This window comes from Podarcis pityusensis (genome assembly GCF_964106645.2).
Source record: "Podarcis pityusensis genome assembly, chromosome: 4".
In the NCBI taxonomy this organism is placed as follows: domain Eukaryota; kingdom Metazoa; phylum Chordata; class Lepidosauria; order Squamata; family Lacertidae; genus Podarcis; species Podarcis pityusensis.
In genome coordinates, this window is record NC_138027.1 from 56,038,465 (window position 1) to 56,052,060 (window position 13,596).

Sequence of the window (13,596 nt, forward strand, 5' to 3'; positions counted from 1 at the left end):
AAAATGGTGGCTGGTTCACACATGATAATTTTTTAGAAATGTGCAAGTCTCTTGCCAGACTCGCTGCCAGTAGACTTTCATGGACAGTCTTTTTGCACCATGCTGGTGTTATAGACCATTATATAAGTCTTTTCAGTCATTGCTCAGGTGGAGCACCCCTGAATAAATTCAATCTGGCTAGGATCCTGGCAGCAGACACTTATACTCCTGAAGTGTCTACACGGGGGTGGGGGGTGGGGTCATGATGTTTGAACTAGCTCCTTGGTTTGTGGGAATAACACAATGCAGTCCAACTAGTCTTAGCCAATTTATAAGAAAATCTGCTTTTAGACTAACTAGTTAATTCTTTTCACGGGGGGAGGAAGTACTAAAATTCCTTCTCCCCCCCCCCCACAAGAGCATTAATGAAGTGATATTTTATGAAGCTATTATGATCTTTATCATCTGAGTATGCAAAGATTGTGAAGCCGATTGACGAGAGTCCAGAAATTATCCATGTAAATCTGATTATCTTGAAATATTTCTGTAAGCTTAAGTGTTTCCTTGCCCGTACTTTCAAGCAGCTTTAATGAAGCAAATGTGACTTTGAAATGGCCTTCAGTTGTAATTCCAGGCTTAAACTTTTAATGAGCAGCCAAGTAACATAGGGAACTGTTTTTGCCTTGATGGCATTGTGCATTCTGAAGTCGAGTAACTTATTTCCATATATTGTTAACACTATTTTAGGAAAATACATGCACATGGCTAGGTAGAGACTGGATCAGTTTTAATTTGGAGTATATCCTACACAAAATTGCAGTTGTTTTTCTTATTTCAGTAACTTTGTTGCCGTTGATTTGTGTAATGCAAGCTTGTCACACAGGACCCTGTTCTCCTGGTTCCACCATTTCTCTAAGCCAGGTTGTCATGTATATCCCAAATGCAAAAGGGTGCTTAAAACGCCTACCTGGGACATATGACATACTTCAGAAAAATTGACTCTGGCTCTCATTGATCAGAAGGTCACTCCCTCCAAGGTGAGGGGACAGATCTTTTAAAAGTTGAGCTGCTCTTGGCACTTTGGTCCCTCTAACCATCAGGGATCCAGGCCAGATCTTCCACACCACCAGGAAGTTGACCACCCTTCCTGTCCACTTGTAGGTAGACTGAGATAATTGTGCTGTTAGTAATTAGGACTGACGTAGTCTGCTTTTGGAGTTATTGGACTCTTTCTTGCTTTTAATATTACTGTTGAACCTTATTGCCCTCTTCCTTATATATTTTTAACAAAGTTTCACAATTTGGACTAGTGGAGTCAAGTGTGTGATGGCCACCCTCAGAATTTGGGAATCTCCACTTGCCTAGATCACTTTGGATTTCACACTATTGGAAGTCTTAAGACCAGAGTTGGTAAAGCCAGAAACGTGCCCAACTCTGAGGGAGAAGCAGAGGACTGGGAGGAGCTGGCTTTACACTGAGCAAATTTGCAAGGAATTAACTGGAGAAGTGAATTGTGCTGGTCCAGGATTTAACCATTAATTCAAGATCTCCAGTTTTCACTCCTGTTTGTGGGGCTGTAGGTTACCAAAAGATGGTGGTAGTGGTGGTGGCAGCGGCAGCCACTGAATAAGAATACCTAACTGGCAATACTGCAGGGCTATTGTGTAGCAGTTGCAGAAGGAATGAGGGCACAAGAGGCTGTCATGAGCACACACACACCCAGCTGAAGTCAATTGTGGATGGTGAGGAATGGTGGAAAGAAGTATACAAATTTCTGTGTGAAAAGTAAATAGGGTTTATTCACTTTGAGCTCTTGAGAAGCTGCAACTTAAAACCCGGCATTTCTATAGTTAATGGAGTCATTATCCCATCCTTTGTAATTTGGCTGCTGTTGTGTGTCCAGATCTTATCTGCTAATCTTCTAAATTTAGGTATATTGCTGCTCCTTAATTGTCCTTTTTTTCTTTCCAAATAACAGCTTTATATTCAGCCTGCTTTTGAGACTAGTCAGAATTTACGCTGTTATCGTTTTGGCATCTCCTCTTCTACCAATGCCCTGGTCATTGGCGCGACAGTGATGGAAGGATTCTATGTCATCTTTGATAGAGCTCAAAAGAGAGTGGGCTTTGCATTAAGTACTTGTGCTGGTAAGAGACCACTTCTGAATAGCATATACTTAACAATTTAAGGTAGCACCTGAAGTCTTCTATTTTTATTTTATTTTTTTCATTTATTGGATTTGTGTACCACCCTTCCTCAAAAGATCTCAGGGTGGTTCACAATATAAGTTTAACAATCTGCTTTTTAAAAATCACATAAAAGAACCTTGTCCGAATACTTCGAACATTGTTTGCGAATCTGCAAATTATTTTTTAGCGCTGTTGTGTGGGTTGCAGTTTTAATCTTCACAACAATCTTGTAAAGTAGGATAGGCATTCAGATTATTTTCCAAAAGCCACCGAGGAGCTTCAGAAGTGAGCTGGGCTGGTATCCACACAACTAGTCCCATGTGCCCAGGGGAACTATGGACTCGCCTTTCTTCAATTCCTATTCCCTATTACAAATTACTTTGGAAACTGAGGGAATTGTCAAATGCAATTTAGCATGGTGCAGGGAGCTTTCTTGTTCAGAAGGGGGTGGGAATCCTGTTGGGCTTCAGCCCCAAAATAATTATTTGAATTCCAGCTTAGGCCTCTTGGTTATACCTGAACCTGAATCACACACACGTGCATGATGGTCTCAGATTAGTACAGGCTTGTTCTGGAAAGGAATATTAATTTTTGACATGCAGTATGAGAAGCAATTTTGCTGTTACATTTCTGAATAAAGCAAATATGCTGTTACATTTCTCAGTAAAGTAAATATGAATCAATGTGATTGCCCTTTTGAAATAAGATGCTTTTTGGAAATGAAAAGCCCAAATGTATGTTGGAAGTACTTGAATATAGAGTTTTATTAATACTCTTATTGCAGCTCTAATAAGATTACTTGATAGTCTTAAACTGTCTGTAATATCTTCCCATTTCAGATAAATTACTAGGCAGGGGAGAGGTTAGGTGAGTAGGAAACCAATAGATAGAATATAAACCTTTTGATGTACAAGAACAGGAGAGTTAACAGGGACCTGAAATCATTCATTTTGCTAGAAGGAGAACAGAATGTTCACTTTGACTTTATTTTAAGATGAAATTTTGTATTCCGTGTGACTTTCATGTGGGAGTAGTATGACCAAATGGGAAATAAACTACAGTAAAAAGCTTAATTTAATGTGTAGCTGGATTTTGTTTATATATTTATCTGGTTGTTCTTCAATATGCACACTTCCTTTAGCTTGGATTTAATGGAGAACTTTAAGTGTTATCACCATATGTAGTCCTAAACCTACCCACTCACAGGGCTTTGTGGAGCAGCAGAAGAGTCCACAGATTGCCTGCTCATAACAGCAGCTGTGGAAGATTGGGGGGGGGACGTAATTGGGTGGGTCTGATCCCTTCATCATTTCCAGGCTGGCACAGTGATCTGGTTCAGTTCAGAATGGCACAGCGATTGGGTCCAGCGGATCCCAGGTTGGCTTTTTCCCACACCTTGCCCATCCTTGGAATGTCGCATCATGGGACTTTCTGCTGACAGTAGTACCATCAACAGGCCTCCCACTTGTGGGTGGTTGCTGGGAGGCTGGCTCAACTGGGCGAGCTAAGTGGAGGAACACCTCTGGTCAATTAAAAACAAGCCTACAGCCCAGGACAAGGGCAGGTTTGGATTGCTCTCTCCATATTAAACCATGGTTTAGTGTTACGAAGATTAGCTGCAGATAGTGTTGGGGTTATGCACTCCTGCCTCCAACTGCCTCTGGCACAACCGCAAGGAGATCAGAAGCTTTAAATTCCACTTTAGAGTAACTAAATTCTAGCATTGCATTTGAACATTAAACTGTATTTAATCTTAACTATGGTTTGTTGAAACAAGCCAAACTGGAAACTGTGATTGTCTCAAAACAGCAATAGCTTGGCATAATAAAATGAGATGTGAACGAGCCTCATGCACCTATACTCAGCTACATCCCATGATCCAGAAAACAACCCATGAAGTCTGAATTGTGGTTTCCTGAACTGTGAAATGATGGTTTTTGGTTTATCCCAAACCATCCAGGATCTTAAATGGTTTTAAATTTGCTTAATATTGATACATATGAACCAAGAAACTAACAGAAAAACAATAGCAAACTGAGACTTCATGGCTGCAACTCACAAAGGAAGGAGTGAGTGGCTGCTTGTAGAGTAACACAGCTTTTCCACATCTTTGCTTATTAAGCAGAGAGATGATCATCCAAGCATAGCCATGGTTTGAAGTTAGCTTATTTCAATGAACAGAAAATACAGCAAGCTGTGTTTAATCTAAAATGGAAGTGAATGCTTCAGAACTTGCAAGCCTGAGAATTGTCTGGACTCACTCTTGCAGTTTCAAACTATGGTTTAGTGTACCCAGCCCTAAATATTTCCATGCATATAACAGTTAAAAGCTGTAAACCTTTTAAATATTTGTGTCTCTCTCATTCCTTTGTGCTCTTTTAGAAATTGGAGGTTCTCCAGTTTCTGGGATCGAAGGTCCTTTTGAAACTACGGATGTAGCAAGCACCTGTGTGTCCACAATATCCTTCCATGAACCGTTGTTGTGGATTGTGTCCTATGCACTGATGAGCTTCTGTGGACTTGTCCTTCTGGTGCTCATTGTCTTACTGCTCCTGCCTGCTCGCTGTCGTCGTCATTATTCTGACAATGACATTGTAAATGATGAATCGTCCTTAGTACAGCATCGATGGAAATGAAGAATTCTGTCCAAGCTCAAGGAATACTTGCACTTTGCTTAGCAGTACTATGGACAGGCTGTTCCAACCAAAGGTAGAAGTCCAGGCTTCACTCCTTGCAAACTTAAGCACATGTTTCACCAGAAGATGTTCTCCAATTCTGCTGCCTCATAATTTCTAAGCTTTTTTTTTCTAACAATTTTTTGAACCAAATACATATACTGTATAATCACTCCAAGTGCTACTCTGCTTTTCTAGTTGACAATCATGCAGCTCAGCCAATAAGTACATTTTTTAAAATGCTAAATACTTATTCCATAGTTCCAAAAAGATTGGATTCTCTATTCCCATCCCCACCCCACTCTATGAAAAAAACAAAAAATATTTGCATGTGTTTGGTAAGCCGTTATTCAAATTTTGTATGCCAAATCATAATGATGAACCAAAAGCTTTATTTATGTCTGTTTTTCTTATTATCCCTATTCTAAAATATTTTTTTAAAAAATCAGTAGGTTGATTGTGAACCTTCATCAGTGGGCAGTGGAAAAGGAGGTTAGCAATACAGACTAAATATATTCCCCCCATCCCTTCAGACCAAGGAGAGTATCTTGCACTTTCAATGGATCTCTCTTTGTAACTCTCAGGAGAAATGAAGTAGGGAAAAACATTGAAACCAAAACCTATTGTGCAGCCTTAGTATAAAACAAGACTACCTCTGAATATACAAGGATGCCATTCAGAAGTGTGATGCAAGTTCTTGAAACAGAAAAAGATTCATTCCACGGGAATACAACACAACTACTCAATTTCCTTTCAGCTGTCCTTTCAAGATTTTCCACTTAATGGCATTTGAAAATATTTGACTTTGCCACCCACATTAGCATCCTGTGTTCTGAATCCACGCATAGCTAATTTTTGAATGGGTTCTTCAAGCCTTTGTACATGCATCCTGCAAAGCAGATGGGCTGTAGGGGCAAGTGCCTCTCTTTACACCTTTTGGGTATGTCTCTAATGCCTAGCAATTGAAATGAAAACAATGCAATGTAAGGTGAATCTTCAGTTGAAAAGTCGTCCATTTGGCTGTGGCCACAGCTGCGAAAGGCAAAGGGGTGTTTTTTTCATGAATGAACAGTGAGCTAGGAGGTGGGCCAGGTGATGAATATGAACATTTTAATATCTCTGTGGCAAGAGTAAGGCTCTAGGACCTGTGCAGAAATATCTATGGCCATGCCAACATTTGCCCATGTATCTTTGTACTGACAAGCTTAAGGACAGCCTGTGTTGAAATCAGTATGTGGCAGCAGCATTCCTACAACCCATTTAGGACAGTCTTCCCCCTTCCCAAAGGCTTCTGCAGGCTGAAATACTTGTATTAATAGGCTGTGTCCATTCTCAAGTCTTTTGACTTGTAGAGAGAGGGAGGAATCTGTCCAAAAGCACTGAAAACAAAACTCATAGGTTTTGCATAGGTTTCTAGTTGAGAGTCAAACTTGAGATTTATTAAATTAGTAAAGTGTTTCTACTATTTGATTTTCAATTTCCTCTGTACTTAATGATCCAGTACTACAGAAGCTAGGAAACGCTTTAATTCTGATAGAGACAGCACAATCTCTTCCCCCTCATCCCAGTGATTACCACACTCTTATTAAAATCTTCCATGTGCTTGGTTGATCACTCACATGGGATTTTTGATGTTCAAGCAAGGATGTGGAAAATAGCAGCTTTTGTCATATAGACTGGTGGCCTGTATGCTTTCCTCTTCACATTTTCCTCTTCTGGTTCCATTGCACATCACATTTCGATCCCCTCATGGATGCTTTTCGTACAAACTTACAGTGCTTTACTACACAGGCACTAAAGCTGTTCCACCAGTGATGCCAAGTCAGAAACTCTGTTTTGCAAAGGTTTCCATTTCATGTCCATACTGTTCCCTAAATACATTTGGACGAGACTCTTTACCTTCCATAGTTTTTCCTATGATGGATCTGGATATCATGTGCGATGGGAGTTTTCTACAAAGTGGGGAAAATTATGGCTCAAAATGTTGATCACACACAGCTGTTAAGCCATTCTGAAACCCAATCCATCGTACAGTTTTGCCTTTTATTCTTAAACCAGAAAGGCACGTGTCAGAGAAAACTTGTTTTCTGTTTAGAAGGAAGTAAATTATTCTGCTCCCCTGCTTCCGATTTGATTTTTCTGGTTTATAAGTAACATTCAAAAGCAAGCCCTTTTTTCTTTAAAGTCACACTCACACACACACTGGTTGTGTGTGCGCACATGTGTATAGAATCTCTTCATCACATGGTAAGTTGTCAGCTATTGTCTATGTGAAGAATACCTAAAACCCTTGAAGCATGTATATAAGCCCTTTGCTGATATTGAAGCAGGGGAACATGCTGGCAGATTATCTGAGCATCATTATAAGTTTTCTTTTTAATGAAAAAATTTTCTGGAGATTTTCACTCAGCAGTATTTCACTTCAGTGCCTATTAAATACTCATGATTTCGTTTTGAATTGGTGGTTAGGACACTGTAAATATAAATACTTGAAAAAAACCATAAGCAATAATAAAATATAAGAAACAAACTCGTGATATATAGTGGGATCCCTTGCCACACAAATATGGCTAATGAAGATGGTGCTGTCTGACATTTGCTTATAGCACAACTTTCATCCATCTTTCTAAACTGAGATGTCCAGCGGCAGATATTATAGTAGTTTATTGTTCTGTTGCTCAGGCAACCATGGCAGCACTGACAAGGTTCAATTTTTAACCTGAAACACATTAAGAAAATGCACTGTGAAATACGTTGCACCTCTCAGCTTTGCATGTGCCCCCCTTCCATTTTTCTTTTGTTAAAATTCTTTAAAGAAACTTGTAACTAAATTGAAAACTTTTAGAATAATAGGAATGATTGGGATGGGGGGGGGGGGGAGATTGCCCAATAATATACATTGTTTTAAAAATGGGAAATGTGCTTTCCACCAGAAACTGCCGTTCTTGACCTTCAGCTGCTACATCCTGCTGTAAACATTACTCCCAATTTGCCACGAAATTTAATTTTGTTCCCTGACTTTTAAAATAAAGATATATTAGTGGAAATACAGGATTCAGACTGAATCACAAGGTTGTATCTGTTCTCTGAGACAGTGTGCATGATCAGCATACTCACATGAAGTATCTGCAGCTGGACAATATCTCTAAGGGGCAGCAAAAATATGTGTTCATGTGGTTTGGTTTGCTTGCTTAAAAAAAACTTAATTACAGTTTCAACATTAGCATATTAGGCAAGATAAGAACCTACTTCCGGACAAGTGCATTGTAAAAAAAATGAAAATGCAAGTGTTTTGCTGTTTTGTTCAGATATCAGTTTTCTGCCACCTCCATTCTGAAATGTTTTTGTTCAGCAACAGCTGTATCTTGTGAGACTGCTGAGAATGCTATTGGAAGAAACTCTGTTTGACTTCTTGGATCACCTTAATGGCTTTACTGGCAAAGAGAATAGATAGAATGCAGTAAAAATAATCATGTGTTTTCTGTAATATACAGTGCTCAGTGAACTGAAACTCAGTGCAAAACATTTTGTTACTATACTTCTGCAATAGGTGTTAATAGCAGTTAATAGGGATTGCTTTTTAAAAAAGAAAAGAAAAGAAAAATAACATTCTTGCCATTTGGCCTTCTGATTGATCACCACAAAAATATTCCAATTCCTGTCTCTTTCTCCTTTACAAAAAAATAAAAAATAAAATGCTAACTTGGACAGCAGTTTATCTGTCTTGGTTGAAGTAATCCTGTTGCATCTCAAGATGATGTTTCTTACTAGAATGAAGGCATAGTGGAACCTGCATGTATTGTAAGCTAGATCATTTTTCTGCTGCTCTATTAATTGCCCGTGTACATTGTTTGGATTGTTCCCATATTCAAGGTTTGACAAGGCATTATCTTGAAAGATCATCCAAGGGACCCACTTCCATGATGTTAGAATTTTGCATGTTGGATTCTGGTAGTATTAGAATGGGAAGCTTGTGCCAAAGTAGAAAAGGTGGAAGTAAAATATATGTAATATATGTCAAAGTTGGTGCTGGGCAACTGACAGCACTCTTGAGATTATTTGGGAGCCAAGAATCAAGACCCATGAGACGGACCAGTTGTCAGAACTGATAAGCAAGGCAGGATTGAGGAACAAGCTAGGTGTAGCAACTGATGAACAAGTTGGGGCCAGAGGACAGCCCCACACCATGGCTTAGAAATGCCTTGTAGTTCAAGGAAGGGCCCACCTTTTATACTCTGGATCCACTGACCAGCCTTGGTGAGTGGAGTCAGTCCAGAGGTTTCTTCACTGAGAAGGCTGCTAGCTGCAGTTCAGTGATTTACCACATGAGATTCCAGCAGTTCCTGACAGCCAAGAGGTTTAACCTCCCTGTTTAATGTAGTAACTGTACTCTAGAAATAGGTTGCAATGTTGGTAATTTTAGATAATGTAAAGCATCTATGATATTCTGCTGTGTTGAGCTACACCCAGAGGCTTAATCATTTTTACATATTTATTTATTTTTTAAAAGTTTGTTCCTTGATGTCTGTCAAGACTGCCTATAATGTTATCTAGAGTCTCCTACCTCTCTGGGACCTACTTGAAATTCAACTTGGGCTGGTTCTGTTCCACAACCTTTTTTCCTGATAGGCTTTCCCTCCTTCTTCATATTTAGGAATGGGTGGATTAATTCCATCTTCGGAAGGGGATGTTTTACATTTCACAGAAACCATTGTACACAAATACAACATAAAAAGCTCTTGGTTACTTTGAAAAGTGAATTTTAATGAGTCTGACTATATTTTTCCTCAAAATCACAGTGTTAGCACATTGTCAGGGGATGTGTGAAGCATTTGCATTTATTTTCAGCCATATTCTATAAGAATTCTCCAGATTTGAAAATAAAGGTGAAGTGTGTTGTTTTCTGTGGCGAGGTATTATTGTGAATGTGCATCAGCATTGTCAGACTTAAACTGAAGTCTGGGAAATTCAACCAACCTCATTGACACAGTGGTTTAATATAAATATACAAATACTAATTAATAAATTTGGCTATGCAGAGAAGAAGGCATCTCAATACATAATACTAAGGAGGAAGGATCCCCATGTAGAAATTTCCCCATCTAAATTGCCATGGATTGTACCTGACACTGTCAGTGCATGTGTGATTTTCACGCGTGCAACAGAACCTCACTTTGGAAGTGTACAGGAAGGGAGGAGGGGAAGGGGAAGTTCCATTGGGCAAGCAGAAGTCCACTCACTCAACACTGGATTCCACCCATGTAAGATTACAGGAGGTAATCTGCCTACTAAGATTGGGGTGGAATATAGAATATGTGCATAATGATTCTAAAATTGAAATCAGCCTTCCCTAATCTGGAGCACTCTGTATGTTTTTTACTGCAGCTCTCATCCACTCCAACCAGCATGGCCAGTGGATCAGAGACATTTGGGGTTGTAGTCCAAAACATTTGGTGTTTGGGGAAGGCTGCTCTAAATGGCTTGATTTGTTTATTTTTAATTGTATATATATCTATATATAGATATAGATATTGTGTGTGTGTGTACATACACACAAGACAAAATATTAACTTCTTGTTACTACCAACTTTAAATGTTTATATACTTATTCTTGTTAAGGATTATTATCTCAGTTTCTATTATGCCACATTGTATTTGAGTCTCATGGAGCCATTCAGGAGCCATGCTGTTGTACTAAAGCTTTCCAATGAAAAAATAGTATCTTCAAAATGGAGAATCATCACAGCTTTCAAATATTCTTTTAAGTGCTTATTGCATTCATCTTTAGTAAAATATGTTATTAATGGATTGTGGTATTGAAGTACATCTTCCCTATAGAAGAATGAAATTGGAACCATAGAATTTGCAATTCTATTAACTGATTTAAACTTGTCTAAATATTGTTATTGCGTTCTTATGATTACGTACAATTTGAAGTACGTTTCAGAGAAGCAAGCCTCACTCACTGCGTTAGACCCTCAGATAGGCACACTACAGGTGTTCATAACCTAGTAAGCAGCCTTAATATCTTTTGCCAATAAGAAAATGTTGGGCCTGAGTAGTGTGTTATAGGGGAAATGCTTTAAGCAATTGGTTACTATTTCTGTCTTCCATGGACTCCTATCCATGGGCAAATCTTCCTTGCAAGCTGATTACTTTGCATTAATATCAATCTTTTGCTAACAATGCAGGGTGGGAGTGTTGAATGATTGAAATTAAAAAGAAAACTAATCCTGACACGCTGGACTTTTGTGTGTTTGTGCAGCCCCCTGAGCATAAAAATGTAGCACGTCAGGACAGGAGTCCTAACATAGTCTGCCGCGGCTTGAGAGTTTTGAAACGGTAAGGAGGTGTCTGATTTGTTTTGATACTAGGGTGTCCTTGTGTCCTTCTTTATAGAGGACAGTCCTCTATGTGAAGGGCTGTTTAGTTGACTGCACCTGGACAGTATCAGACTGAGCAGGCAGGAACACAGAACACTTTGGACAGAGTCTTCCCCACAGAGGTGAAATGTGTTTTATTTCTATTACATTAATTATTTCTAAATATGCATCCTTACATATGTTAGCATGTGCAAATTTTATTCAAATCTCTTGCCTTTTTATTTTGGGAGGTGCATTTCCTCATTTTTGGCAAAGTGGCCATCAGATGAGCTAGAAAAGACAGAGCTCAACCGAAATAGGTGTGTCATGTCAGCCTGATGGCCTACGTCTATACAGGCTTCCTGCTGAGCCACAAATTATTCCACTAAACCTTTGCTCAGTTTGGGTTAATGGGGGGAAATGCAGGATTGCGTTAAACTGAAACACCTAAAGATATGAGATCAGGGAAAGGAGCCATCTTGTTAATAATCTGATAACCCCCAAGTAGTAATTGTTGAAACCACAATAATCCTGCAATGTGTTGGTTTGCTGGTGAGAACTGCACTGTATGTTTTGCCTTTTTTGTTGTTGTTAATGGAGGGTTAAACCAATGGATTTGTAGTAATAATCTTCCTAAAGTATTGCAAAGGAAGGCGACCCCACTGAAAGGCACCAAGCAAATCATTAAGATGTTAGGAAAGAGGATTAGCCAACAATGTGTGAACTGTATATTTTGATAATACAAGCTGAGCTTCTAAAACTCTGTAAGTTGGTACAGTTGCTTGGCTTACTGAATACAGTGGTACCTTGGTTTACAAACTTAATCCGTTCCTGAAGTCCATTCTTAAACTGAATCTGTTCTTAAACCGAGGTGCGCTTTCCCTAAAGAGGCCTCCCACTGCCGGTGCCCTTCCACTGTTCGGTTTCCGTTTGTAGACCGAGGTAAAGTTTGTAAACTGGAACACTACTTCTGGTTTTGTGGAGTTTGCAAACCGAATCATTTGTAAACAGGACTGTTCTTAAACTGAGGTATCACTGTATCTTTTTTTTTAAATCCTGATACACCTCTAACTTTCAGACCAATCAAAATCTGTTGCTCTGGGGATGCATAGTTGAAGGAAAGCACAATCTGGCCTCTGCTGTCCACCAGGGGACTAGCTAAGGGCTACTGGGTTGTGCATGCATGCCAAATACAGGGAACCCCACCTGTCCAGATCAGATGGTCCTGCTGAGATCATGTCATTTTAAGAACTGCTGCTTGAAACTTGCTGGCTTCCCCATTCCCTCCTCCGTTCCTTTTGTATCATGTCTATTAGATTGTGAGCCTGAAGGCAGGAGTTATCTCATCCTTCCATCTCTTAAAACAGTGCTTAAAACACTTTTAGGCGCTGTAGCTTGATAATAAACTACAGCGGGCCAAAATCTTGCATTACTAACACTTTTTTAATATGAGATGCTAGAAAACTTGTCAGTCACTACTAGATTTTTTTACCTGTTCATAATTTTTGTACTTCCAAGCTTTTCTGTTCACAGATGTACCGTATGTGGAAATATTTCCTGCTGATTTAAATTAATAAACTAATTTAACCTCTTGTGTGTGTGTTTGTGCGTACGCTTAATGCTCTTTATGTTTATGCCATGTCATCAGTGTTCATAATGCCATTACATAGGCAGCATAGGCAGGTAACAGCATAGTGAGGAAACAGAGGGAAGAACATGGAAATAGGCAGTGTCTTTGGAATGAGAAGCTCTTCCTTCACACAGGGTGATAGGCGTTGGAGGAGCACAGGTCACAGGCAGTGATGCAAAGAGAATAATGAGTGAAAGAATTCTGAAACTCCTGGAACTGGTACCAATTTGAAAACAAATTGTAGTTATAAAGTAAGCATAGAATAGGTCACTGGGTGAAACCCTAGCCTTGCTGAAGTCTATGACACTTAATTTAATTCCTTTCTACAGCACTTTGTTAAGTATAAATGAAGGCAAATTTGACCCAAGGGCAAAATATAAATATTTATATAGCTCAAGAATACAGCAAGCTGGACTGAAAAATGCAGCAAGAAATACTAGCTATAATTTGATTTCACATACAGGGGAAGAAAAGAATGGGGGGATGTTATGCATCATAAATGTGGAAGCTGTTTCCTTTCTTTTGTACAATTAAAAATCAAACGGGGAATAAACTCATTTCTGCTGTTTAAACCCATTCTGCCAGCTACTGATGTAAGCAACAGATACTGATCAACCTGCTGGAAAATTTACTCTAGTCATGCAGTAAGACTCAGATGCTCATAAGGCAATATAGGACCAATATGATGTGAGATCCATCTAGATATGTGCCTGAAAGACCAAGGAAAAGCATAGGAACATAAGAAAGCTATAAGAAAGCAT

At 39.2% G+C, this 13,596-nt stretch overlaps 1 protein-coding gene across 3 annotated transcripts in view; it reads left to right on the forward strand.

Annotated features, from left to right (window-relative positions):
• BACE2 (beta-secretase 2) overlaps positions 1-12,797 on the forward strand; it is a 50,476-nt gene extending 37,679 nt beyond the window's left edge. For 2 of the 3 annotated variants that reach the window (XM_081003996.1, XM_081003997.1), the window contains exons 8-9: positions 1,958-2,126; positions 4,551-12,797. In XM_081003996.1, the coding sequence (XP_080860122.1) occupies positions 1,958-2,126; positions 4,551-4,804 (423 nt within the window). In that variant the 3' untranslated portion in view covers positions 4,805-12,797. The remainder of the gene's footprint in view (positions 1-1,957; positions 2,127-4,550) is intronic. The other variant, XR_013985899.1, reaches the window with a different exon arrangement.
• The last annotated feature ends 799 nt before the right edge of the window (positions 12,798-13,596 follow it).